Source organism: Penicillium antarcticum (assembly GCF_028974205.1).
Source record: "Penicillium antarcticum strain IBT 31339 chromosome Unknown utg000009l_segment0_segment0, whole genome shotgun sequence".
In the NCBI taxonomy this organism is placed as follows: Eukaryota; Fungi; Ascomycota; class Eurotiomycetes; order Eurotiales; family Aspergillaceae; genus Penicillium; species Penicillium antarcticum.
The window spans coordinates 1,797,460-1,823,250 of NW_026695307.1; the positions used below are offsets into that span (position 1 = coordinate 1,797,460).

At 48.5% G+C, this 25,791-nt stretch overlaps 11 protein-coding genes across 11 annotated transcripts; 8 read left to right on the forward strand and 3 right to left on the reverse strand.

Annotated features, from left to right (window-relative positions):
- Positions 1-180: 180 nt before the first annotated feature.
- N7508_009044 (uncharacterized protein) lies at positions 181-1,578 on the reverse strand (the record flags this gene model as incomplete). Its single annotated transcript, XM_058467107.1, has 5 exons — positions 181-491; positions 564-1,018; positions 1,072-1,195; positions 1,263-1,392; positions 1,438-1,578. The coding sequence occupies 5 exons, from the start codon at positions 1,576-1,578 to the stop codon at positions 181-183; spliced, it is 1,161 nt and encodes a 386-aa protein (XP_058314953.1).
- A 244-nt stretch (positions 1,579-1,822) lies between these two features.
- Positions 1,823-4,027, forward strand: N7508_009045 (uncharacterized protein; the record flags this gene model as incomplete). Its single annotated transcript, XM_058467108.1, has 3 exons — positions 1,823-2,239; positions 2,298-2,953; positions 3,004-4,027. 3 exons carry the CDS (start codon positions 1,823-1,825, stop codon positions 4,025-4,027), a joined length of 2,097 nt encoding a protein of 698 aa, XP_058314954.1.
- A 1,880-nt stretch (positions 4,028-5,907) lies between these two features.
- Positions 5,908-7,622, forward strand: N7508_009046 (putative GPI anchored cell wall protein; the record flags this gene model as incomplete). Its single annotated transcript, XM_058467109.1, has 3 exons — positions 5,908-6,139; positions 6,203-7,535; positions 7,595-7,622. The coding sequence occupies 3 exons, from the start codon at positions 5,908-5,910 to the stop codon at positions 7,620-7,622; spliced, it is 1,593 nt and encodes a 530-aa protein (XP_058314955.1).
- An 838-nt stretch (positions 7,623-8,460) lies between these two features.
- N7508_009047 (phosphatase PAP2 family protein) lies at positions 8,461-9,952 on the forward strand (the record flags this gene model as incomplete). Its single annotated transcript, XM_058467110.1, has 4 exons — positions 8,461-8,522; positions 8,576-8,602; positions 8,671-9,161; positions 9,222-9,952. 4 exons carry the CDS (start codon positions 8,461-8,463, stop codon positions 9,950-9,952), a joined length of 1,311 nt encoding a protein of 436 aa, XP_058314956.1.
- A 693-nt stretch (positions 9,953-10,645) lies between these two features.
- Positions 10,646-11,354, forward strand: N7508_009048 (uncharacterized protein; the record flags this gene model as incomplete). Its single annotated transcript, XM_058467111.1, has 2 exons — positions 10,646-10,720; positions 10,806-11,354. The coding sequence occupies 2 exons, from the start codon at positions 10,646-10,648 to the stop codon at positions 11,352-11,354; spliced, it is 624 nt and encodes a 207-aa protein (XP_058314957.1).
- A 620-nt stretch (positions 11,355-11,974) lies between these two features.
- On the forward strand, positions 11,975-12,940 carry N7508_009049 (putative FacC-like extracellular signaling protein; the record flags this gene model as incomplete). The annotated part of the gene is made up of 1 exon (XM_058467112.1): positions 11,975-12,940. The coding sequence occupies one exon, from the start codon at positions 11,975-11,977 to the stop codon at positions 12,938-12,940; it is 966 nt and encodes a 321-aa protein (XP_058314958.1).
- Positions 12,941-13,189: 249 nt separating this feature from the next.
- On the forward strand, positions 13,190-14,164 carry N7508_009050 (uncharacterized protein; the record flags this gene model as incomplete). Its single annotated transcript, XM_058467113.1, has 1 exon — positions 13,190-14,164. The coding sequence occupies one exon, from the start codon at positions 13,190-13,192 to the stop codon at positions 14,162-14,164; it is 975 nt and encodes a 324-aa protein (XP_058314959.1).
- Positions 14,165-16,670: 2,506 nt separating this feature from the next.
- On the forward strand, positions 16,671-18,473 carry N7508_009051 (putative GABA permease; the record flags this gene model as incomplete). The annotated part of the gene is made up of 5 exons (XM_058467114.1): positions 16,671-16,814; positions 16,868-16,938; positions 16,995-17,191; positions 17,254-17,634; positions 17,686-18,473. 5 exons carry the CDS (start codon positions 16,671-16,673, stop codon positions 18,471-18,473), a joined length of 1,581 nt encoding a protein of 526 aa, XP_058314960.1.
- Positions 18,474-19,361: 888 nt separating this feature from the next.
- On the reverse strand, positions 19,362-21,000 carry N7508_009052 (uncharacterized protein; the record flags this gene model as incomplete). The annotated part of the gene is made up of 5 exons (XM_058467115.1): positions 19,362-20,025; positions 20,077-20,203; positions 20,253-20,525; positions 20,577-20,861; positions 20,910-21,000. The coding sequence occupies 5 exons, from the start codon at positions 20,998-21,000 to the stop codon at positions 19,362-19,364; spliced, it is 1,440 nt and encodes a 479-aa protein (XP_058314961.1).
- Positions 21,001-21,562: 562 nt separating this feature from the next.
- Positions 21,563-23,623, forward strand: N7508_009053 (uncharacterized protein; the record flags this gene model as incomplete). The annotated part of the gene is made up of 4 exons (XM_058467116.1): positions 21,563-21,682; positions 21,733-21,842; positions 21,891-22,561; positions 22,608-23,623. The coding sequence occupies 4 exons, from the start codon at positions 21,563-21,565 to the stop codon at positions 23,621-23,623; spliced, it is 1,917 nt and encodes a 638-aa protein (XP_058314962.1).
- Positions 23,624-23,633: 10 nt separating this feature from the next.
- Positions 23,634-25,601, reverse strand: N7508_009054 (uncharacterized protein; the record flags this gene model as incomplete). The annotated part of the gene is made up of 4 exons (XM_058467117.1): positions 23,634-23,915; positions 23,949-24,871; positions 24,922-25,081; positions 25,128-25,601. 4 exons carry the CDS (start codon positions 25,599-25,601, stop codon positions 23,634-23,636), a joined length of 1,839 nt encoding a protein of 612 aa, XP_058314963.1.
- Positions 25,602-25,791: the final 190 nt, after the last annotated feature.

Genomic DNA, 25,791 nt, shown 5'->3' on the forward strand with positions numbered 1-25,791 from the left:
AGGAACAAATACTGGGAAAAGTGGATTTCAATGAACAACCCCATTTTTTACCAATTTCAACCCCTTCTCACATATTTCTAGTCACCAAAGAACAAATCCAATCTGAACCCGAAAAACATATGTACCAAACAAAAGAATATCAAACCAGAATGTAGATTCATCCATGCACATCCCAACCAATCACTCCTTAACCAAAACAGTAATAGCGGTATAAGTCGAAGCAGCATAAGAATGAACATCCTCAACACGCAACCCGGCAGACCTGGCAAGACGTTCAAACTGACTTCGGCTGCGCTCTTTCCCAGCCAGAATCATCATGGAAAGATCGACCATAGTAGCCTGCCAGTTAGCGCCGGTATCAGGCATAACGACATCATCAATTAAAATGCGCGAATCCGGTCCCATGGCCGCAGCCGTGTTTGTCAGGATTTGTGCTGCTTTCTCGTCGGGCCAGTCGTGCATGATTCGGCGCAGGTAGTAAAATTTGGCGTCTGTGTTAGATGGTTAGATATTGTTCTATGTGGTAAGTGTATATAAAGGTAGAAGGGAGGGAAGGTACGAACCTTTCACGGGCTGTTCTTGGAAGAAATCATAGGCTTCGACTTTGACACCTTCTATAGGGGCCAGATTGTCAACTGTCACGGGTAAATCTTGCATGACGAGGCGGCCACGAAGGTGTACGTATTTCTTTGCTAGCTCAATGCACTGGTGGCCGTGGCTACCGCCGATGTCGACGAGAAAGGGCTTCTCCTTGGGGCTTGGGGATGTCAATGGGACCTTTTGGACTTCGGACTCGAGAAGCGTGAAGCCTTCTGTCCATTCGGTTCCTTGTAAGGCACCCATGGTTTTGTGCATTGCTTCCATGTACTTTGGATGTTGAAAGAGCCATTCGAATGTTGTCAGTTTGGTGTCGAACGCTTTTTGAAATGGTGTGTGACGGTTGTCAGTTACGTCTTTGTAGTTGTTTTCTGCGAAGAAAGCGGGCATTGCTTGGTTGAGTGGCAAGTAGAGATTGAATCTTTGTTTAGTTGGCGAAATCTTCTATGTAGATGGAATTGAGACTGCACTTACGCCTGGTGGATTAGACCCTCCCCAAATGGATTGCCAAATATCTTGGTCAGCTCATTTGCGGTATACTCATTTGGTCCTGTTTCTTTGATGATGTTTGTTGCTGCTAAGTGGCGAAGAACTCGCTCTGGGAAAGTGAATTTGCGTTAGCTTTGAGTATAGACAGCTGTACCTCGAGTCAATATAAATCTTACCCAATAGTTCAGGAGTTGCATCGGTCTTTTCTGCAAGCTGTATCACAGAAATAGGAGCTTCGTTTGTCGAAATAAGACCGAAGATTCCCAGGTCTTGGCCGACGCGCAGCATCGCATTGGTTATACCACCCTGTGACAGTTAGTATTTAGAAGATGAGAAATAGAGGTATCATACAAGTCCAGCAAGCTCTAGCAAGACATCCTTGGGAGTTTGAAGTTCAACTTTCACCTGCTGGAGGTTTTTAATGATCTCCAGTCGACCGGCCTCATCGGCGGTATCGGCCAAGGCTTTGATTTGAGAGACAATTGAGTTCATGGTTGCAAGACAAAGAGGATGATCTTCAATGATTGAAAATGGGATGATTGAATCCAAGTCTGCCAGCCGAAGAGAGATTTATAGACATGAGTCCAAAGTGCTATACAACCCAAATAGGAAAGTCCGTTCCCGCGGAAGTTCCGCGGATTCGGCGACTCATGATTGGCTTATGACATCAATACACATCTGGCCCCCAACTCTTCTGCGACAGCGCTCTACGACATGATCATCATACTTTGCAAAGATGTATCGGGTTGATAAGGAGCATGCTAGACCATCGCGCTCGAGGCCGGTGTCATGTCACTTCTGTCGCACGAGGAAGCTGAAGTGCAGTCGGCAGTTCCCTTGCTCCAATTGCACCAGCCGGGGCAAGGAATGTCAGCTCTATCCCATTTTTGCTACGCAAACACTGTCAAGCCATTCAGATCCGACAATATCCGAGAAGCCATCTACAGATTTCAATGCCGATGTTCTTGCCCGGTTGCGCCGCTTAGAAGATATCGTCATTGGGGGGTTAGGTCAATCTCCAACCCAAACAGCATCTCATCCCTCTTCTCCAGCACGCAAATTGGACCATCCATTCACGAGTCAGCAAAGAGAATCAGCTTCAGCAGCAGCTGTTGACTGGCTGGAAAGTGAAATCACATCTCCCGGTTCGACGGTAGGCTCGAAACGCCGGTATCCACCTGCATAGAGCTTGGTACTGACAGCTATGATAGAACTGTCTCTTGACATATGAGCTTGAATTCAGAGCGTGTCCTATTCGGGATGCTCTGAGCTTTGCGCCGGTTGTCTCACAGGCTTCGCCTCCGGCAAAGTGCATTTGGCTACCACTGTATGAGGAGGCGTCAATTATCATTGAAAAGTATATCGAAGAGATCACCTATCTCCATCATGTGGCGCATACCCCCTCATTGCGCGTTCTGGTCGAAAAGCTTTACGGCGATCTACGAGAGAGCAAGCCTGTCGAAATCGGGCAGGTCTCCCTCCTCTTGGGAATTCTCGCCAGCACGACGACCTTCTGGACGGAGCATGATATGCAGAACGAAATTTTCTCCAGTGTTGAAGAAGCCAATGGGCAGTCCATACGATGGATGAAACTCGCACTGGAGGTGATTGAATACTCACGTTTCAAACATACTGAGTCACTAGAAGATGTCCAAGCCATGATCATTTTAATATTCGTGACTACCAATTTGGTTGGAATTGCGTCTCAATCTCGATATATAGTTAACATGGCCATTTCGGTAGCAAGGGAACTATCACTGCACCGTATCGATCATGCTAATAACCGCAATGTGGATGTCCCTCCTCCGGACTCTGCGAGAGCAGAGATAAGTCGAAGAGTATGGTGGTATATTGTTGCAACTGATTGGTAAGTCCTTTTACATCTATTCTACAAGATCGGAGCTCATTAAAGAACAGGCAGATGTCACAAATTTCCGGCCCTCAGAAAGGCACATATTCTATTAATCCTCGCCATATGATGACCAACAAACCTCTCAATGCAAACGACGAGGATCTAATCGACGGGATGGCTCGCGTCGGCAAGCCAATTGAAGAGCCAACATCCATGTCGTACTGTCTTCAACGAATCCGACTGGGCGAATTTTGCCGCGAGATTACAGATAGCGCACCCTTTGGAATGTTCGACCCAGGCACTCCAGACTACAAACACACACAACGCATTGACACCAAAATCTGCGAATTTGCAGAGAAGTTGCCAGAATTCTTCTCGCTGTCTTTTGTGCCAGAAAGTCTACCAAAGACTGATCACCGGCGATCAACGGGAATAAACATTCAACGATATATTTTCAATTTCATGATTAATACCCAGAGATGCAGGCTTCATTTGCCCTATTTGTCGCGTGCGGCAAAAGACCCTGCATATGAATCCTCCCGAAAAGCCTGTCTAGAGGCAGCTCGAATGGTCATTCGAACTGAACAACAACTCTCCCGAGAGATGATTTCTTTCGTAATGATGCGATTGAAGTTTTCAGGAATGATACATTGTATCTGTGTGGCTATTATCGTACTTCTTATCGATTTCTGTTTAAACAGTTCTCAACAAGAGAATGACCAAGGGCGAAGAGGAGAGATCCTTGACGCTTTCAGGATTCTAGAGGAGGCTAAAGAACACTTACCATTCGCAAAGAACTTACTCGAATCTTTCAAAACTGTTCTCTGTCGGCGAAACATATCAGCCCCAGCCGAAAGAACTACAATGCGACCCACCAGCCAGGAAAAATCATCCCAAGGGCTCACTAATAATTATCAAAAGCCCACAGGCCTGATTGATTCGATTGGATCCATTGGGAGCAATCTAATGGACCCGACGATGCCTTCGTTGGATGAGCTTTGGCAGGCATTCGATGAGAGTGTGGACTCAGCAGCTGTGGACTGGAATACCTTGTTCGACGAACTGGATGCCCCGTTTCTTTCTATGTAATCCAATGACCATTCCAATCTCTCACCCTCGATACTATGACACACGAAAAGATTCGCTTTATGTAACGATATGTCATTCTTATAATCATGGTCACTGCGTTGAACTCCACTTAGGCCAACCAGTCCAGCCCAGTGAGATCGACAAGACACGCCGGGATAAACTTGGCGGCGGAAGAGCTAACGCCTAATGGCCGATCTCTCGACGGCCAAGGTCTCTATCCGGTAATGATAATGGGGAGAAATGAGGGATGTGGCTTGTCTAAGCTCGGGATCTAGCATCGGGCCCAGATATTAATGTCATCATTTAATTTACTAGAACCGGTTCGATCGCTGGGATGCAGTTTGATAAGGCCCGGAATTTAGAGAATGTTGCCTGGTTCCTGGATGCATGGCCACTTTTGTTCCTGCGCGAGGACATGCCCAGAACATGCTGTAGACTCCTTAGTCCTTTCCCGTACCACCGGAGGTGCTGTCTACTAGACCAGCTGAGGGGGTTCTGGGTTCTAGAAGCACCGCAGCTTGATGGGCTGTGCCCTACTGATTGCCAGTCAGATCGGGTGCTAGACACGCGTCGTGGGTCGTGGATTCTTACGCATCCACCATACAGAACTACTAGTAACATGCATTTTCATAGTTTGCAGAGTCAACGGTGTTGACGTGGCATGTTGTTTGCGTTCTTTGTTGTCAATTACTGGTAGAAACCTTCAACATAACCACAGCAAAGACTCGGGACTATTAGGAGCGACGACAAGAGCCATGGTCGTAGTAAGGAACAAAAATAGCTAACTGATGTCGTTGGTCGAGATATACTGCCGGGCCCACCGCATTGTTCAATGATGACTAACGGTCGGCCTAGCACCCGCTCCACTCTCATTTCTTCCTTTTGAGGTCATTGTTATGCTCTCTCTCAGGCCTCCACTGCCCTCCACTTAAGTTACGCCTATGAGAGCCATCAGCTCGGAGCAAGATCGCACTTGGGATCGGCAGTTGTCAATGACGACAAAGTCTGGCCCTGTCAACTCTGGTTCTTCGTGTTTTTCATTTCGGTGAACAGAACTTCTTGACAGGTCGAGTATACCTCAGGTCTCAGCTCACAATGTTTATGCTTGGCTTTGCTCAATCTCCACAGGTGTCTTGATTCATATACTCCCGATCACCTGGTAAAATCATTGCCATTCAATGAGAGTTACGCGGTCCTGTGGTTTTCCACGGAAGCTGTTGCTTTGATCCGTTCCATCCGACTGCTCGGAGGATGGGGTCATGCGGTGATCCATGGAAACTTCGTGTTGCCACCTTAAATCGGGCTGCCTGGTTATGCAAATACATTATTGGGGTACCTTGACATGGGGTCCACTGTCCTTTGAATTCGAGCAGCCAGTGACCGTTGTCGGTCCCTTTGAATCCCTGTGGAGCAATGCCCTCTTTCTCCACATATCAGGAAATCGGACTTCCATTCAAGATGACGTCGATCGTCTTACTGTGCATCTCGCTCCGGCTGGTTCGGACCTGCGATGTTTACTCTCCGAGGCCAAAGAAGTTGGTCCACTGGGGTCTTGATCCATGGTCAATGGCAGAAATGCTTGACAGCACAGCGTTTCTATTTTTTGATTTTATCTTTTCTCGGGAGGTTATGCCGATTCAGGCGGATCTGTATATTTCTTTGATTCGTAATGTTGGAGCTTTAATCCACTGCATGTTATAAAGATTGTTTGCCTCCCACAACCTTGGCCTCTTGCCTCCTAGATCTGACCTCTGCTCTCTTCCGGCAAACACCCAGGCGGGTATCAATTAAGAAGACATTCCCATTCCCTATCTTCTCAAGCGCGTTGTGTTCATTCGCTATTCGATCACACCCTCCACATTCGCTGAAGAGCAATCACGATGAAGCACTTCATCACCCTCGCTGCCTTCGCTGCCGGCTCCAACGCCCTCGTTGGCCGTAGTGATAGCTGCTGCTTCCACCTCACCTCCTCCGGCGGTGCTTCTGGCGAACTCGGCCAGCTGAGTGATGGCCAGAACCGTATCGGCGATAACACCCTGTCGGCAGCTCAGTACTGCATCGACTCCAAGGGTGCCATCACCGACAACAAGGGCCGTGGCTGCATTCTCACCCGTAAGTAAACAGCAGTATCTTCTTGGAAACCACACCCGGACATTCCATCTGACTTTCTCACAGCCCCAACTACTCAGTTCCAGTGTGACGAGGGTGCCACCCCAACCCCAGGCTTCTCAATCAACTCCAACGGCCAGCTGGTGTACGACAACAACAGCAACTTCTTTGCCTGTGAGACCGGCCAGAGGGGTGGCCTGAACGTCTACACCACCAATAGCACCGATGTCACCCAGTGCACGAACGTGGAGCTCAAGGCCGACTCCTGCTCCAACTCCGGCTCTGGTTCCGGCTCCAGCGCGTCATCCTCTGCCCCTGTCGTTCAATCCTCCTTTGGTTCCTCCAGCATGCCGACGGCTCCTGTCTCTACTCCTGGCGGTGGCTCTGGCCCCGGTGGTGCTGGCTCGGAGTCTACCCCCGCTGGCTCGGGTTCCGGTTCCCAGCCTACTCCTGGTAGCCCCGGCTCCAGCTCTGGCTCTGCTGGCGGCGGTGGTGTCCCCTCGGGCTCCACTCCTAGCGGCTCGGGTGCTGGCGAGTCTCCCCTGCCTGGCTCTCCCCAGACTGTTATGACTACTGTTACTGTCACTGATTGCAGCTGCTCTGCTTCTGGTCTCCCTGGCTCCCCAAGTGGTGGTGGCTCTGGTGCTCAGCCTAGTGGTCCCACTGGCGGCTCGCAGCCCCCTGGATCTGCCCCTGGTGGTGGCGGTGGTGGTGCTCAACCCTCCGGGTCTGCTCCCGCTACTTCTGGAGGCGGCGGTGGTGGTAGCCAACCCTCTGGACCTGCTCCCTCTGGCGGCGGCGGCGGAGGCAGCAAGCCTTCCATGACTCCCTCCGTTTCTCGCTCCGGTGGTGGCCCTGAGCCCACCGGCTCTGCAACTGCTTCGGTCCCTGCTGACTCGGCTTCTTCTACCCCCTCGGCCAGCCAGTCTTCCAGCGGTAGCTGCCCTACCAACCTGAATTCCGGCGACTACCAATATCCTCACCTGATCATTCCAGTTGACTCGACCAAGCCCAACGATGCCGCAGGTACCTCTTACAACGGTACTGTGTCCTCGACTGTCTCGACCGCTTTCAACTTCGACATCCCGGAGTCTTACGCCGGCAAGACTTGCAGCCTGGTCTTCCTGTTCCCCCTGAAGAAGGACCTCGAGACCACTGACTACACCTTCAGTGGTGACGGCAAGATCGACTTCGCTAAGCTCTCTTCTGTTGTCAGCGAAAAGACTACCTCCAACAACATGCCCTCCGTCGCCCAGGACCTTGGCGACATCACCATCTCCCCCGGCAACGGCTACGTTGTCTCCAGCTTCTCCTGCCCTGCCGGTACTACTGTCGCCTACGAGATGAAGGAGGCTGGCAGCACTAACATCAACTGGTTCAATGACTGGAACCCCTCTCCGTATGTTTCCTTTCCTCTCTTGACTCCTTCTGTCGAACATCAGCTAACACAATCTGCAGCCTGGGTCTCTTCATCACCACTTGCTAAATTAGACGTGCCATTGAGCCGTCAATTATGGACATGTGATCCCCGCGGCCAAACTTTTTTGCCTTGTAAACTCCTTTGATGCCTCACGTTGATACGGATTTTCTCGTTTTCTTCTTCTCTTCTGTTTGATTGGTTGGTCCGGTGTCCATAGGAAAGAATATCTTTCTGCAAGGCTGTCTGATTTGAAAAAAGCATTGCCATATTTGGTTGATGTGTAATTAAGACACATGCACAGGCGTCGACATTCCTTCGACTTGTGTATTAGTACATTGAATTCACTCCTTCACTTTCTCAACTTGGTATTCTTGGTATAGCGGTCTGTTCGCCGCGACTCCTACTGTATTCGAGTATACAAATCGACTGATATGCAGGTAATCATGCTGCCTAATTGCGGTGGATCAGAAAAAAAAAGGCAGCAAGCCTGGGATAAAAGAAGGCGACGAATGAAATATGCCAGCCAAGCATATTTCCCCTATAGAGAATGTGTCAAATAATTAAGAAGGAGCCTGATCCCCAAACCCGACAGAGGTGAGTATCCGGAGATGGGGATCTGCACTGGGGTTCTGGGCCTGAGTACTCGGTACTTGCCACAACGCGGTCTAGACCAGGTACAGCCAGGTACCGGGTACCTGAACAAAGTATAAACTCAGCCACTGGTCCTATTTGGAGATGAAACGCACACCAATAATAACGAAGAAAATGAAGAAAGAGATGAGGCGCCAAGTAGTCCCTTGCCAAGCACCGATTTGCGCCTCTGTTCATAAGGCACGCGACAGCCTGGGCATTACATTGTTGCTATTCATTTCTTTCCTCTGCTTCTCCATGAACTGGACATAATATGGAGCTCCCTAAAACCCTGCCATTTTCTAAGCGGCGGCTCCGACCGCGCGTTATCATCTCGTGTGTTTGGCTTGATCTTCCCGCTGGACCCCGAACTAACTCTTCTTTCGCAGCTACATCTTCGACTATGTGATCCTTGTGTACGCCCCCCTTCCTGCATTATCTGCATTCTCTCGAGCTGTGCTAACCTGCTTTCTTCCGACTACAGAGCCTGTGTGGCTGGCTTCGCAATTGTCGACTCGGTCGAACCTTACCACCAACACTTCTCCCTTCAAAACATCTCCATTCAATACCCCTACGCCGTTCACGAACGAATTCCTATGCAGTACGCCCTTTGCATTTCTGGCGCATTCCCACTTGTCCTCATCGTTGTATACACATTGTTTATCGATGGTATATTCTCGCACAATAAGCCCCAAGATGCCGCGTCCGGGAAGAGGAAGCTGAGAGGTCCTCACCGGTGGAAGGATAGACTGTGGGAGATGAACTGTGGCATCCTAGGTCTCTTGCTGGCACAAGCAGTCACATTCGTCATGACACAGGCGCTGAAGACTGCGTGTGGAAAGCCGAGACCTGATCTCATTGACCGCTGCCAACCCCGTGAGGGGAGTGTGGACTTGTTCCCCGGACTGTCCAATTCAACGATCTGCACTGGAGACCCGGCCCTCATCAAAGATGGATTCCGGTCATGGCCTTCAGGTACGTGCGACACAATAGCAAGAGATTCATGATATCAAGTACTAACCTTCGAATGTCTAGGCCACAGCTCGTCCTCCTTCGCCGGCCTGGTCTACATTGCACTCTGGTTAGGAGGAAAGCTCCACATTATGGACAACCGCGGCGAAGCCTGGAAAGCTGTTCTCGTGATGATCCCCCTCCTTGCCGCGACTCTGGTAGCCGTGTCGCGTATCATGGACGCACGTCACCACCCCTTCGACGTGATCACGGGCTCGATGCTAGGAGCGGCTTGCGGCTTCGTCGCGTACCGCCAGTACTTCCCTCCTCTCACCGAAGCCTGGCGCAAGGGCCGCGCCTACCCGATTCGCACTTGGGGAACCGATCCTGCCGGCCCTGACTCGGTGCGATTGATGGGCAACAAGATCGATAGCTCAACTGCTCTTCGAAATCCCGAGGCCGAGCGCATGAACCCGAACCTTCCTGTCTCGGAACATGACCAGCCCCATCATGCGCCTTCGGACTATCTTACTGAATCAAACCCCTACGCGTCCAATATGTACAATCGCCGCCCGCACGATCACGACGTCGATGGTGGTGCTTGGTCTTCCAGTGAAGACGATGTCACTAATGGGTATGAGATGCGGCATAATTATGCCAGGGCGCAGAATCCGGGTGCCAGTCACTCTCTGCCTCAGTATGAGAATCCTTCGTATGTCTCCCAGACTCAGCCACTGACGGGTGCGGAGATGCACTCTGAGGCCATGGCTGGTCCGGGGCGCCCGTTGACTGATGTCCCCGGTCGGGCTATGTAGAGAAGATTAAAAGGATTTACTTTTATGATCACAGTTTAGATTGCATTTTTTGCCGACGGCTTGGGCATGATTTGGAAAGATGGCTGGGTACCGTCTGTATGATTATGGGGCGTTTAGAGTCTTGCATTTAATAGCCGATTACCGAATAAAACAATCTGCATGAGTCTACTCCGTACTCCATTAGCCTCTTCAGTTGGTATGTACAGTATAGTCAAACTGGGATAGGCTGTAGGGTTGAGGGGGTCCACTTGTTGGCTTGACAACACGCACTTTTATACTCCGTCCTGCGACAAATGCGACCAGGGATCAACCAAATGCAAGCCATAGATTAAAACAAAGGGTCTATGCAAGTGACTAGAACGGATCAATAAGACAGAATCCCGTCGAGGCCACTCAGACCCGGGTTCCCCCAGCCTCCTCAATGGCGCTCTATGAGTCGCCCAGCCTCCTCGGCCCAAAGATGACGCTGCAAGATCTGTGTAAGATTCCCCCTCATATTGATCCTTTTCTGTCTTGAAATTTCACTTTTCTCCCCTGCATCTCTTTTATCGTGCATCCTGCAGCTGTTGCTGTTGCTGTCGCAGTGACATTCTAGTGTAGCCCCACGCTCATACAAACAGTCTCAATCACTAGCAACACAACCAGCAACACGATTGTCACATTCCGAAGATCTAATCTTCAAACTCTCTCAAGATGATTGGCAGTGTCTTCTTTATCTTCAACCGCTTGGTTGAGATCGTCTTCCTGATCCCAATCATTGGCATGATGGTATGTCAATCCCACCCTCACTCCAGAACACAAGAACCTCCGACCACATAGAAACAATCCATAGCTAACAAGCGCACCCTAACAGGCTTACTTCGTGAATGGTTACCTCAAAGCCAACGAGCTCACACCAGCCTACATCCTCGTCCTCTTCATCGTCAGCGTAATCGCCATCTTCTGGGCCGTCGACACCCTGATCCGCTTCTCAACAACGAAACGCTCGGCAATCTTCGTCGCCTTCATCGACCTGTGCTTCTTCGGCGCTTTCATAGCAGGAGTCTACCAGCTGCGCTTCATCGCAAACGCAGATTGCGCCAGTTGGCATGGAGGCTCGGTCTGGATCTCACTTGGTCCCTTCGGGTCTTACGGTGAAAGGACGGATAACCCGCTTGCGCTGGATGTGAATAAGACTTGTGCGATGCTGAAGGCTTCCTTTGCCATTGGTATTATGGAGGTTGTTTTCTTCTTTTGGACTGCTTGCCTTGCGATGTTCTTGCATCATTCGCATCGTGATGTTGTTGTGAAGGAGACTACTGTCCGTCGGCGGAGTCATAGTTCTCGTCGGGGCCATGGATCTGGGTCGCATCACTCCCGTCATCGCAGTTCTAGTCGCAGGCCTTCCCACTATGTTGTTTGAGAGGTCTATATGATTGACCTTGTTTCTTTTCCTGTTTTTTGGTTTTGGGTTTGGCATCTTATGGATTTTATGATGCTGATGATACGATTCGATTAATGAGACACGGACTTATATGTGTTTGCAATGGAGATTCGACTTATTGATTTCGGTCGAATCATGATTATGTGTGCTGGGGTGATGACATTTATGCCAGTGGAGAGAGCAATCTCGAGGTCTTTTTGTGATATTGGTTCGTTCTGTCTAGAATTTCAGTTCCTATTATGATCAAGATGAATTCCTTCATATTCTATTCTTTAATTAAAGTCTACTGAGCTGTAAATGCTGGGAGGTTCTGTCTTTTATACGGCTCCAATCGTGGGCAATGACCGAGTATACTACAGGAGGTGATTTAACAACACGGACTTCTCATTTAACATCTCCGCAAATATCTAATTCACCGAATAGTGGTTATTCCTTTATGGTATTAGGACCCCTATTGTCAGACTGGATACGAAAGGCCAGGCTATATAGCGGCATGATCTACTAGGCTGCTCGTATTTGCTTCACCCGTATTCAACATAAATACTACGCAAGACACCTCTCCCCTGGATTGATATTGTCCATCTCCTTCAAGTTGCAACATGCTTTCTATGGAGGGCTACAGAGGTCTCATTCGACCCATCAGCTTGCTCGTTCTTTTGGTTGCTCTCTTCTCGGCAATTCAACCAGTCGAAGCAGCAGTCCCCACATCTAAACGCTTCGATCTATCGGAGCCTTCATATGACTTATTCCGCAGCAAGTCTCTTCACGATGTAACCGTACAACAAGGATTCGCCTTCGACAATACCAATCGCAGACTGTTCGTCGCGCAACGACGCGATGGGTCTTCGGAGACCTCGGGCGATTTATGCATTACTCAACTCGACTTTGACGGCAATTACCTGGGATACATGTATCTCACAGGGTTTGGTCATGGCGTGTCTTTCGGTGCACAGGGTGGTGGGTCGTCGTCTTACCTGTGGACAGAAGTCGAAGCCAACTCGAATGGATACGGAAAGAAGCTTGCTCGGTTCAAGTTTACCAGTGGAACTACACTTTCATCTACCTCTTCTCTGCTGAAGAAGTTTGTACCTGTCTCTGGGGCTACGGAGCATACATGTTCCATTGACCCAGTGAACAACCGCCTGATCGTCCGTCACCAACTCAGCGATGGAAAACATATCGCTGTCTTCGACTTGGACAAGGCAACCGACGGGGATTTCTCCAGTGCATTGGCCAACTTCAAACATCCTAGCCTCGCTTCCAAGTCAGATACGTTCCAAGGCTATGCAGCTTATGGAGAGTACATCTATCTCTTGACAGGTACTTCCTACGACGTTGCTGGCGGAGCTGTCAACTCGGAAGTGACGAGCGTGAACATGAATACCGGTGCTGTTGTTCAGGGTCCTACTCTTACAAAGGCCGGTTCTACGCTTACTTTCCGGGAACCAGAGGGGTTGGCTATTTATCAGACTGTTGCTGGTGAGGTACGGTTGTTTTTGGGATTTGCTTCGGGCAAGGCTCGTGATAGGCGGTCGAGTTTGTTTTATAAGAATGCTTTGATTTAGAAAGAGTAAGCGTATCTACATAGGTGGAATTTGGTGCAGAGGAGAGATTTGACAATTGGACCAATGTATATAAACAAGAAACAGTGTCAACCGTGAATGCCGGCGTCGGGTAATGATGCAATCTTATAGCCGACTGCCCCGCATGTCTTCCGTCGAAAACAACAAGTGCTTCCAGCAAAAGGATGGTAGGCACCACTTAAATCAATTGAGAGGTCAAAAGTTGATCATATAATCCAGTCGGGCATTGCCATGGCTGTAACAAAGCACCTGCGGGATCCTCCCCCTTTGGATGATTTGGCAACAGTCATCGAGCGCTCTCTGCTCTCAAACTTTGCGACTGCAAGCGCAAGTGTCGTGCAATGCCCCGACCTGCGCGAGGCACCTTTCAACCTCGCTGGATCCGGGCTATCCGGAAATGCTCGCATCGGCGACGTAGGAGGCCAGCAACACCTTTTCCCTCAGCCAGTTCTCGACGCCAAATATTCAGTTCTCTCGCTCGCCAAAGACATGGAAATGTCTCCTACTAGGGGCTTCATACTAGGAGCAGGAGCTGCTCCGTTCCAAGATATTGGCCAGAATGCCGAACTGGCACCAAATCTGTCATGGAAAGCAAACGACAGTGCATCGGATTTCACTGATAAAAGCTCACTGAGCCTGGAGAATGGTACCCGAGTAATCAAAATTAACCAAGAAAACTCCCCAAAATGCGAAAAACTCCCAAGCACAAACTCCGCACTGATGATCAACCTCTTCGGCTCGGACGGCGAAACAGGTCCAGTTCTTAAGGTATCCGCGCGGACACGCACTGGCGAGGAAAATTTTACGAATTGTATACGGAACGGCTTGCGTGATACATATGGTGAATCCAGCCCTGTCAGTCTGGGCGGTGCATTCCTGCTCAAATCTGGAAGTGCCAAATTCCACGTTATGCCCGATTTCCCGCCAGAGGATCAATTGCCTTTTCGAGATCGGCAGCAGTTGGAGAAAGAGTGGCTTAGTTATCATGTTTTTGAGGCGCCGGTTGTCTGTTTGAATGTAATGCATAGTGCTGATCCTGAGGGGTTGGGGTTGAGGATGGAACATACACATTGTTTTGAAACGGGTGGAAACCGGAAGGGGGGTCATTATCATTACGATATTCAGGATGGCTGTGGGGATGTTGAGTATGAGGCTTACTTTAATGTGGCTGGGGTTGTTTATAGGATCGATAGACCTGGTGTATAATGGTGGCGAACCTAGGGGCGAGAACAGAGGTCGGAAATACACTCGTAGGTGTGAAAGGCTTCAAGGTCTATGACTATGTGATATATGAGAAATCTGTTTAAATATCGTTATGGTACTTGTGACTATGATCTCCACTGTACTTGCCTTGGCAATGATTCATATTCTTTATACTTCAAGTTTTGACATGTAATTCCAGCTTTTATTGGTATAATCTCAAGAAATCTCATCCGGAATAATTCTGTGGCCTCGTATCTACACGATCCGCAAGCTCTATAGATTCATTATGCAAGCTCAAACGCACAGTCTTGACGATCTGAAGTCCCCCAGATCCTTGAACAGGATCAATCATTGGCTCTTCATCCTCCTCCCGACCCATGAGTCGTTGTAATCTCTGCGAGGTTCGGGACCGAGAATTGGAAGCGGTCGCTGTTGAGCTATGCTTTACGGAACTAGAGCCAAACCCAGAACCACGCTCTGTGTATGCGAGCCCGTTCTTGTCTTCGTAGACCGCGAGGAAAGATTTGATAAACGCGCTCACAAGGCAAATCACGCTTAAGGAAAGATATATTTCGGTAGAGACGGTTGCGAAGGCTCCGAGAAGAATTGGATATTTGGAATCGAGCTGTCGTTTTGTGAAATAAAAACGAATCGCGGAGAGTGGAACAAGTCTAACAAGCCCGGGTTAGCTTATTGAATGAGAGGCCAGTGTTGGAAGCAAACCCACACAATCCGACTTTCAAGAGCGAGAAAGACTACTAATTTCTTCTTCGTTGGAATTCTGACTTTGTAGATCGCCATTCCAGAATATATGAAGAGCATGACTTCAGTGAACATATCGATCGCTGTAATAGCTGACCAGTGCGAAAGCTAAAAGACACTTAGTTCTCGGCTCCAAATATACGGAGGGTTGCTATTAGACGTTCTCACCAAACTTCCACATTGGGTTGCACTGATATCATTCCATGGGTCAGGGTTACAGCGAATGGCCAGTAGAAATATCGCCAGTACCATCCATATTATCATTGCTGCGAACGCGATGCGGTTTGACCGATGTTGCAGCTGGGAGAATAAGGTCCCATAGAATAGGCAAGTGATGATCTTGGAGATCCCCAATACAACAATAGCCAGGATTTCCGCGGCATATCCTATCTTGGCAGTTGTTAATGTTGGCGCGATTCAGCATATTTCCACAGAGCCCTTACCTTTAGCATGCGATGGTCTATGATCTCACTGGGTTCTTTTCGGGTGCCCCAGCCATAATGCACCTGTGTCAGAACAAGAGATACTTGGCTTATTGCCACAGCCTATCTCGACGTAATCCCACGTTAGAGGGCAGCTGCAGCAGTCCCAAGACATTGGTAGTAACCTACCACGAGTGCGCTGAACAAATAATCATCACGCTGAATAACATGTCTTCGGAAAGAAGAGAAGGCCCGCGCTGCGACCGAAATCAAGACAAAAACCAAGAATAGCGCGGTCATAATAACAATCAATCCGCTGTGGTCGTTTTCGTTGTCAGTGCTGAGAGGCGGGCTCACACCGGGAGGATAGGCTGTTGGAGAAGCCATGACAAGCTGTCAAGCTGTCTGAAACTTCCACGGTCCCTGCACAGAATATTTCGATACATGTGGACAGAAGTAGGAGGCAACTCAAGAAAAGGGGGCCGCTTCTTCTTTTGTTCTTTGTGATGTTGTCAGATTGCCTAAATCTCGAAAATATCATGCTTCTAGAACGATAAGACAGGCAGAAATACAAAATTTGCACGCAACCCTCCATGTAGGTGGACTGGCCAATAGGGCTCGCTGGGATCGCTAATCAAATTACTATATTCACATGGAGTTGCGTCGAGAATGACCGGGGTATGCGGCGATCCCGCAGGGGGGTCAGCTCAGCTTTGCCTTACCCCTTTGCCCGGCGCAAACAACTCTGCGAGAAATGTTCCATAGTGAAGGGTCAATTATTTCTTCAGCTAGTCAAGATACTCATTTGCTAAATCTTATATGACGGACACATCCGCGGCGATCTATAGGGCTGTGGAGTAGACGGGCCGAGTCCTACGCTTGAGCGCACATCAAAGCAGGATATCTCCACGTCGTCATCGAGGGATCGTGCCCATGCAGCTCATTCAGGCGTTACACATTCCTGTGAGACCTATCTTGGCGTGACTATCGCGCCTTGGACTTTCTCTCTCTCTTCCATGCTTTTTTCTGTATTCTGAACAAGCAAACATACCAAAGAACAAATCATGCTCATGTCACATAGTGAAAATAGTATCAAAATTTGCCCGCGAAATGGGCCGCAAATGCCAAGGAAGCGTGTTATACGAATGGACCGCTCAAAGAGGGGAATCCTGGGGCGTAACCTAGTGGAAACAGGAACCTGCGGGCGTTTTGGAGCGAGCTTAATTTGTAAATTTTCTAATATCTCATCTCTACCCCTCCATGTTTGAATCCTTCTTTTTCCTTTTTGGTCCTCTGCTTTTCCGGTCGGTCCCATTTTAATCGTCATGGTCTCTACAAAAGCCCCGGGGCTGGAAGCCATGGACATGGAGCTGCAGCATGTCGGCCAAAATATCCCTCCGGGTCAAACGGCTGGGACTGCATTGGATAACAGTGATATGCACCGGATGGGAAAGGTACAGGAGCTAAAGGTACGATGGCTTGTCTACACTACAGGGGCTCTCGGTCTCACATATCAAAATAGAGAAACTTACGACCTATCGCTGCACTGAGCTTTGCTTCGGTTTTGCAGGCCACATGGGAGTTTATTTTGATGTAAGTAAAACCAAGTTCAAAGAATAGAGTAAAATACCTTTAACAAGTTTGACCAGCTCTAATTCAGAGGGCTTGTCAAATGGCGGGCTACCTGGCATGTTCTGGTCCTTTTTATGGACTTTTATTGGCTTCGGCTTTATCATTGCCTCACTGTCTGAAATGGCCTCGATGGCACCGACTTCCGGAGGCCAGTACCATTGGGTCTCTGAATTTTCCTCGCCTCGACATCAGAAGTTCTTGAGCTATATCACAGGTATCCACCCCTTGCATGGAAGAGCTCCGTGCTTTGTTGACATCTATATTTCTATCACGCAGGCTGGATGTCTGTATTAGCATGGCAAGCCGGTGCAGCTTCTGGGTCATTCTTGACTGGAACCATCATACAAGGTCTGATCAGTGTTCGAGATCCAAGTTATGAGCCACAAGGCTGGCAAGGCACACTTTTCGTGTTTGCCATGGTCTTGGTCATATACATTTTCAATGTCTACGGAGCCGATGTGATGCCGGTTCTGAGTAATCTCTTGATGATTCTTCATGTTCTGTCATGGGCAGTGATTCTGATAGTTCTTTGGGCTATGGCGCCTCGACAATCTGCGGAAGCCGTGTTTGTCACAGGGTGGAAGAATATGGGTGGCTGGTCGACCATGGGGTTGAGTGTGATGATTGGACAAATTTCGGCCATTTATGGCTCCTTGAGTAGGTGTCAAGTATTTGATTACACGATATCCATACTAACAAATAACTTAGGCTCTGATGCATGCGCGCATATGTCAGAAGAGGTCAAAGACGCTGCTCGAAATGTGCCAATTGCTATTGCGTGGGGCTACTTTAGTAATGGTATCATGGCCACCATCTTACTGATTACTTACCTCTTCGCCAATCCGTCCGTGGAAGATTCACTGGATGATATCACGGGGTTCCCATTTCTGTACGTTTTCAAGAACGCAACGTCTACGGCTGGAGTGAATGGTTTGACGGCGATTATATTACTGCCCGTTATCTTCAGCAACATCTTGTTCAATGCCTCCACCTCTCGCCAGACCTTTGCTTTCGCTCGAGACAACGGTCTTCCATTTTCTCGCTGGATTGGTAAGGTCGACGCCAAGCGCCAGATTCCCGTGAACGCCATTGCTCTATCGTGCATTATCAGCTGTGCCCTTTCACTCATTAATATCGGATCCGACACTGCATTCAATGCTATTATATCCGTGAATGTCGCTGCACTGATGTATACATATATCATTTCAATCAGCTGTGTCATCTATCGGAAGATCTGGCATCCCGAGACACTTCCACTTCGTCGCTGGGATATGGGACAGTGGGGTCTACCTGTTAACATCATAGCTCTATTTTATTCCCTTTTTGCGCTGTTCTGGTCATTCTGGCCAGGTGATGTTGATGTCACTTTAGACAATTTCAACTGGAGCGTGGTTATCTTCGGTTCTGTTTTTATACTCAGTCTGGGAATGTACGTTATTAAGGGTCGGAAGGAATATGTTGGTCCTGCAGCTATTGTGGAGAAGCATGAGGATTAGTAGATATGAATCATAGGTGAAACTGTACGAATCTCACATTACTTATTGTCAAACTATATTTCATGCAAAGAGCCTTTATTGCAGCTATCTGAAAGATCACGGCTCAACATTCAGAATTCAGCCAAACTTGGACCAAATAAAGAGAGAGCAAAAGCAAGTAAAGGAGAAATCGGAATCTAAACACCCTATTTTCTTCCAAGGGCTACTGAGGATATAACATCCCTGTTCAAACACTTGGAGGGAGGTCTTACTCTCACTTCAAGATTTGCTTCAGTTTTGAGACTCGCCTGAAATCGAGGATGCTTGAGTCTCGGGATTGCTCTCCATTTTGGGTGCGGCCTCTGCCATGAGAAACCGTTCTGTCTTAAGAGGTTCTGCTATCATGAAAGACTTCCCGGTCTCCGTAATCACTCTTATGGTGGGTTGTGTCTTTGTCTTGAATGATTCTCCTGTGCTTGGGGATTTCACTATATTGGAGGCCTCCGCCGTCTTTGGGTCTGTTACCTTGGGGATCTGCTCGAGACTATGCGATGGTTCGTAATCGCCCTCAACCCTCACTGGCTTGACCCTCTTATTGTTCTGCAAAGTGACACAGAAAATAAGGGTTTCGCCACAAGCGCTCTGTAATCATACCGCCAAAGACCCCATACATCTTCATGATGATATCCATCCCCATCCTTGGCAAACGATTGGATTTGCATACGTTGTCTGGCGGATAAATGAAACAAAGATAATACTTCGGATGCATCACCTAGTTCATAGATAATCTAAGAAAGGTGAAGGATTCAATTTGAAAATTAGATTATGTCCTCCAGGCTATATACACTATTTACAACATCGGTTTAATGAGACAGTTCTTCGCGGCTTCTTCATAGATACAGATATAGCCTAGACCTTCGGGCCGTGTTCGTTAACATATACAACACTTCCAGAGGATGATGACTCTGCAACGGCAGCTGTGTCGCCATACAGCGCGCCTCTTTCAATCCCCTCAAGAGTATGGTTCTTGCTCTCCGGTATCATAAGTGTGACGAGAGCAGTGAGAAACATGACACCGGAGAATAGACCAAGAACACCTTCAAGGCTAATCGTATCTTCAACAGTACCAAAGGCAAATGCGGTAAGAATTGCACCGCATTTTCCGGCAGCGGCAGAGATGCCATGGGCTGTACCTCTAACTCGAGTGGGAAACACCTCAGCGGGGATCAAGAAAGTTGTGCAGTTGGGGCCAACGGTCAACAAAAATTGGGATAGCGCGAATATTACCATCAAGCCGGCTGTTGAGGTATGTGCGCTTTGTGTGCTAATCCCTGCCCAAATGGCATACAATATGCACACCATAATACAAGTGTAGAACTGTTGACGGACTCTGCCAATGCGATCTGGGAGGAAGATACCCACGTAGAAGCCAGGAAGGAACCCCGCAGCTTGAACGATAATATTTCCTACTGCAGTGTTGTAAAGAGTCTGCCAGGGTGTTGCGCCCTTGGCGTAGCCGATCCTGGTCAGGATGATGCTTTGATTGAGGTTTATACCGTAGTAAGCGATATCACTGTGTAGAATGTGAGTCAATATAAAGGTGCAAGGGTGTTATGTAGCTTACAACAAAAACCAAGAAGCAGCTGTCGCAAAAAGTACTTTTGCATGACGGATCTCACGGAAGTATTCGCGAAAGTCCCTCCACTGCTCGCTAAATCCCCGTTTTTGTCCAGCAGCATCGTCACAGACATCTGGATCTTGTCAATATATGGAAATCACTGATACAGTCGAGTCTCTCACATTGTTTATAGGGGACAGTCTCTGAAATTGTCAAGCGAGCGTAAAGGGTGAAAAGTGCAGGAATGATTCCAATTCCCAACAGTAGTCGCCACACCCATTCGAGATGATTCAGGTCATTGGATACAGCTCCTTCAAATGCCTTGAGTAATACAAGGAAGACAATGCTCGCTGCGATGTTGCCCAGTCCGATGTTCGAGAACACAGTCAATACCTGCACGGCACGGGAGCCAAATGGTGACTTTTCCGCGGATAGAGATGAAGATAACGGATAGTCTTTCACAAATTAGCCCTTGACTTCCTGTCACACGATGACTTATAGCATACCAGCTCCAATTCCAATACCAGTCAAAACACGGAACACAGCAACCCAAGCGGTGACAGACTGTGCTGTCATACCATTCCAAGGCAATAAAATCACCATCAGGGTTCCGAGAATAGTGAGCAGTAGCTCTTTTCCGTATATAGTGTGACGACCCAATACATCACTGAGGACTCCAAATAAAAGCTGACCAGCAACCATGCCTAGACTTAGGCCACCTTTGATAATGTCACTGTTGACTGATGGGACTTTGCCATCTTGGAAATATAGATAACCAAGAATTGGTACCACTATATGAAGTTAGAATGTGTTTTCAAGCTCCTAGTTGAATCACTCACCGAGTCCAATTGTGAGATTGAGGTAGCCATCTGCAAAAAATCCCACACCCGCAGTAACCACGAACCTCAATTTGGCACCTAGGGAGGCCATTGAAGCAAGTAAGATATATATAAAAAATCGCTGGAGGTAGAAAAAGATCAAAGATGCATGAGTAACTGTGTTTCACGGCGAACAAGAAGCATATCGGCCTTTTGTGAAGATGTACACTTCGCCATCATCAAATGCTTGGTATCATAATTTGAGCAACATTGGCATGTCGGCGAGAAGAACCGGTCTTTCACCTGTCAGAAAAGAAGTGTAGCATTTCGAGGCAAACTTCAAGATGCAATGAACGACGTGAAAACCACCACGGGGTATATAAAACGTGCATTGGAAAGACCAGTCATTGGCGCACGTGCCGCCCACGTGCTCATGTGCGCCCAGACCCTCCCGATCGTCTCAGTCGAGTCTCCACCTGGGGTTGACGGGGCATATATCTTCGGTGCGAAGTCCGTCGAAAGCCATGTTCATTATGTTTGCGTTGATTGGCGTTGATGAGCTGAATTTATCATTCGTCTTATTGGTCTGATAGAGAACTGGTGCAAATAGTGCAATTTGATATCAGTTTCAACGATCAGTGATAGCACTCTGCTACATCACAGCATCAACTATCATGGACATTGAGTTGCCCTCTCCGCCGGCTGTGAGTGCCTTGCGAGAGTCATTTGGTGATCGCAAGCCTCCGGATATCACCCGCAAGATCACCGCCTGTGTGGCATGCCGAAAGCAAAAGGTGAGCCTTATCTTCAAAATCACCGCTACAGCGACTGATAGGATGGACAGGTGAAATGCCATATGCGAGAGGGTCAGATGCCTTGCTCTAGGTGCAAAAAGCGAGGTCTCTCATGCAGTGTGAATAGAAGCCTGCAGACATTACTAGAAGAGGATGTCACGTAAGCACCTCGCGTCCGTTGGTATTACACGTTCCTAAAGGACCCCAGATGGAAAGGCGCAGTGGTACAGAAGATGCGGCGACTTGAAGAGGCAGTTGCAAGCATCGCGACAAAAGTTGGAATGCCTGAACTACAAGCTTTGCAAACCTTACAAGCTGGCCCTGAACCCGAGGACCAATCTATAAGTCTGACCAGAGAAGTTGTCAACCAGGACCCTTCTCCATCAAGTCAACGAAGGGACTCAGCAGAAGACCATGAGCCAACACAGACATGGGAAGTCATCATGGACCCCCGTGGTGGCCCTGCTTCTATCCCGGCATCTTGCGTCTCTGAAAGCGGGAAAGCAGGTTTGCCAAATGCCATGGCAACTTCCCGTCGTCCAGATCTTATATCTACGGGACTGGTCTCATTGCGCCAGGCATTGGCACTTTTTGAGACATATCATCTCAGACTGGATCATTTCCTTTATCGCATCCTGGGAGATCATATCAGTTTGGACTCCGTCCGGATTGCATCGCCACTGTTGACGGCGGCAGTCTGCACAGTGGGAGCTTTACATTCTCAATCACTCGGGTATCTATTCGAATCGTGCTATAATGAGTACAAATCACTCGTCGCGACACAGATGTTCTCGAGAAACGTGAACCAGGACGACATTCGTGGTCTTTGCGTCGGTGCATTTTGGCTACATGAGCTTTCTTGGGCCTTGATCGGAAACGGTATGTGATCTAAACTTCTTGGTTCTCTTGATACTAACCAGACTAGCTGTCCGTACTGCATCAGACATCAATCTTCACAGTGGAATTTATAAAGCTTTGAAGGGTGATCGTGACGGTTATCTCCAAGCTCGACTTTACTATCTGGTTTACGTCTGTGACCATCATTTTTCTATTGCCTATGGCCGACCTCCCATGTCCAGAGAAGGTTTCATTATCGATTCTGCTAGCAGGTTGTTAGAAACCGAGCATGCGACTGAGGATGATGCTAGGTTAATAAGTCAAGTCAAAGAATGGTCCATTCTCGGCCAAGTCTTCGATACCTTTGGCGTCGATGTTGACACCCCGATTCTGCTGCAGACATTACCTCAGTTGCGTCGATATTCAATTTCCCTCGATACCTGGTTTGCAGACTGGAGTGAAAGCTTCAAAGCCAATCGAAATGTTGGAAATTACCCTCAGAAGGGAGTTGGGTTCCACTTCCATTTTGCAAAGCTTTATCTTTGCTCACACGCTTTTCGTGGTGCACCAATATCGGACGATACACCGCAGTGCATGTCACCTGAACTGGAAGAGATCGCCAACGCTGGTGTTCTATCGGCAATGTCCATCCTGCGAGTCATTGTTTCTGACGATGAATTTCGATCTTTCTTGAACGGACTTCCACTGTACTTTGATACCATGCTCGCATTTGCCGTGGTCTTCCTCCTTAAAGTTGCAACCAAATATGCGACTGTGATTCGTATTGACACGGACAAAATTCTATCACTAGTTGCTCAGACGGTAGCTGCTCTACGAGATACTACGCAGTCTATGCACAAGCAGCACATACTTGTGGTAATTAGTGAGGGTCTAGAAAGACTATTGCACAGATTACCCACACACTCTGCACACGAAATGGTGCAAAAAGCTCTTCTAGTCCCGGAACAGCAACTAGGATTTGATCTGGGGTGGATGGAAAACATGGCCAGCTTTGATTTTCAGACTCACTTCCCCGACGTTGATGACTGGTGGTTGCATTATAGTACATCTATTGGCCCCGGGACGCGTTCAATGATGCCATGATAGGCGAATATCATTTCGACCAGTTGAGCACAAGATCAAAGATGTCGTAGCTCCTCCAACCCTTGTTGACTCTAACGCTGGTATTGTTCAACGGCTTCGACATGATGACTGGAATGTCTTGCTCGCTCAATCCCCCATGCGATCGCAAAGGATGATCTTTCAAGTTCGAAAGGTCATGGTTGGCTTTTGTACTCCCGATAACGGCGTGTTTCTTCGAAATCACGACGATGTCTCCTTCACGATCCAGAAGCATCTCATACTTCTCTGCAGCGTCACGGCCACTGAGAGAAATCTAAATTTCTGGAAGCGATTGACAGAAGCGTACCATCTCATCTAGCTGTCTGATATCCTTGAGACAGACACGCACGAACGAGCCAAGTGCTCCATGGTGTCGGACAAATGGATCCGTAATGGGGCAGATCACTCTGGAAGCATCCGGTCCAAACTTGGAATTGAGTACCTCCTCTAAGAAGAGAACGTTGGGCTCCCCTAATCTATTGGACTTTTGGCTCATGCCATGGTCCCCAGTGACACCGACGGTAGGAGCCAAAGCAGCGAGATTTTGCAATCGTTGGTCAATGGCACCCATGAATTCATCAGCCTCTTTGCTCCCTGGTTCGTGTTTGTGCTGGACGAAGTCAGACAATGTCAAATACAAAAAGTCTGATCTTTTCTCGTGAAGCAACTTCACTCCGGCATCGAGAACGAAGAGTGACAAATCTCCCGTGTATTGACCAGGTGCGGTCTGGCCAAGCCACTTTTCCACATCGTCAATACCGTTCTCCTCAAGGGTACATTCTGCGGCTTTCTCCGACGAGAAACAGATGGACCCCTTCAGCCCGTGAGCGAGGATCTTTCGCAACTTGTCCTTTGCTGTAATAGCAGCAATGCGCACGCCTCGCTGGAACATTTGCTCCAGCAACGTGCAGCCTCGAAGCAAAGAGTCATCAGTGACCATCTTGGTTTCGCCTGTCTCTCGGTCCAAGAAGAAGTTTCCTGCGATTCCATGGACAGATGGTGGCGCTCCTGTGATAATTGATACGTTGTTTGGGTTTGTGAACGAAGGCATGCAGCTCTTGGCTGTGGCATGGAACCCACTTTCAAGGAACCTCTTGAGTGTAGGCAAAAAGCCCCGCTCGATGCCAGACTGAAGATACTCCGGATCAAATCCATCAATACAAATCACCACTGTCGGCTGTGTTGGTAGACTGTATTCCCTAGAGTGGAGCTTGAACTTTGATCGAGATTCTGCAATTTTATTCAGTACTTTCCTGGTTCCTCGTTGTAGACATACTCACCAAGAAGACATTCGAAGGCTATTTCTTCATACGCTTCCAATGGAGGTACCACGCACTTGGGTACTTTGGCAAGATCATCCCATCGCCTAACGGCAAGCATAGCCTCGAGCAAAGGATCCTCCTGGGCCTTGCGGATCTCGTCGGGTGTGAACCCGCCACCCTGTAATCATTAGTTCTAATCAACAAGGCAGGCCAAGAACCCATACCTGGAACTTCAATGTCCTTTTACTAGTCTCACTCAACCCATCATGATATCCCTGATCAATAGCAACTAAGTACCGCTTCGCCATGACATGCGCCCCAACAAGCTTGCACACCTTCTCGCTGAACCCAATTTGTCGTAGATAGGCCTCTCCGAGAACTTCGTGGCTTTGCCGACCAATGTACTGTCCATCTGGCGTGACCATCTTACCCATCTTCTCTGCGGCGGGAATGAACCGTCCGACATCGTGCAAAAGCGCAGCAAGAACGACTTCGATGTCATGTCCGTGTTCCGTAGACTGGGCGGCAAGGTGTGCACATTGTAGCGAATGCTCCAATTGAGTCACTTGTTCGCCGAGATAGTCGCCTTGTCCTTGCGCGTGCAAGAATCGGAAGAGGGTTTTGATTGTTGCGCGAGTATGCTCCTTGACTGAGGGGAGGGGTTGCTCACTCTGGAGATTTGGCATCTTCAGAGCCATGTTGATGGTGCCTGGTGAGGTATTTTGCCCAAAGTAGGAGTCTAGAAGGTATGCTACCACCGTGGAATGTGTTCGTTGACTGCTTTATGTACTGTGCGGTTGATAGAGTCATCTATGAAAACCCCCCTTATCAACCATAGTTAGAAAGACATGGAGTGCAAGTTCAAGGCAAGAAGTCCGGCTCGATAAT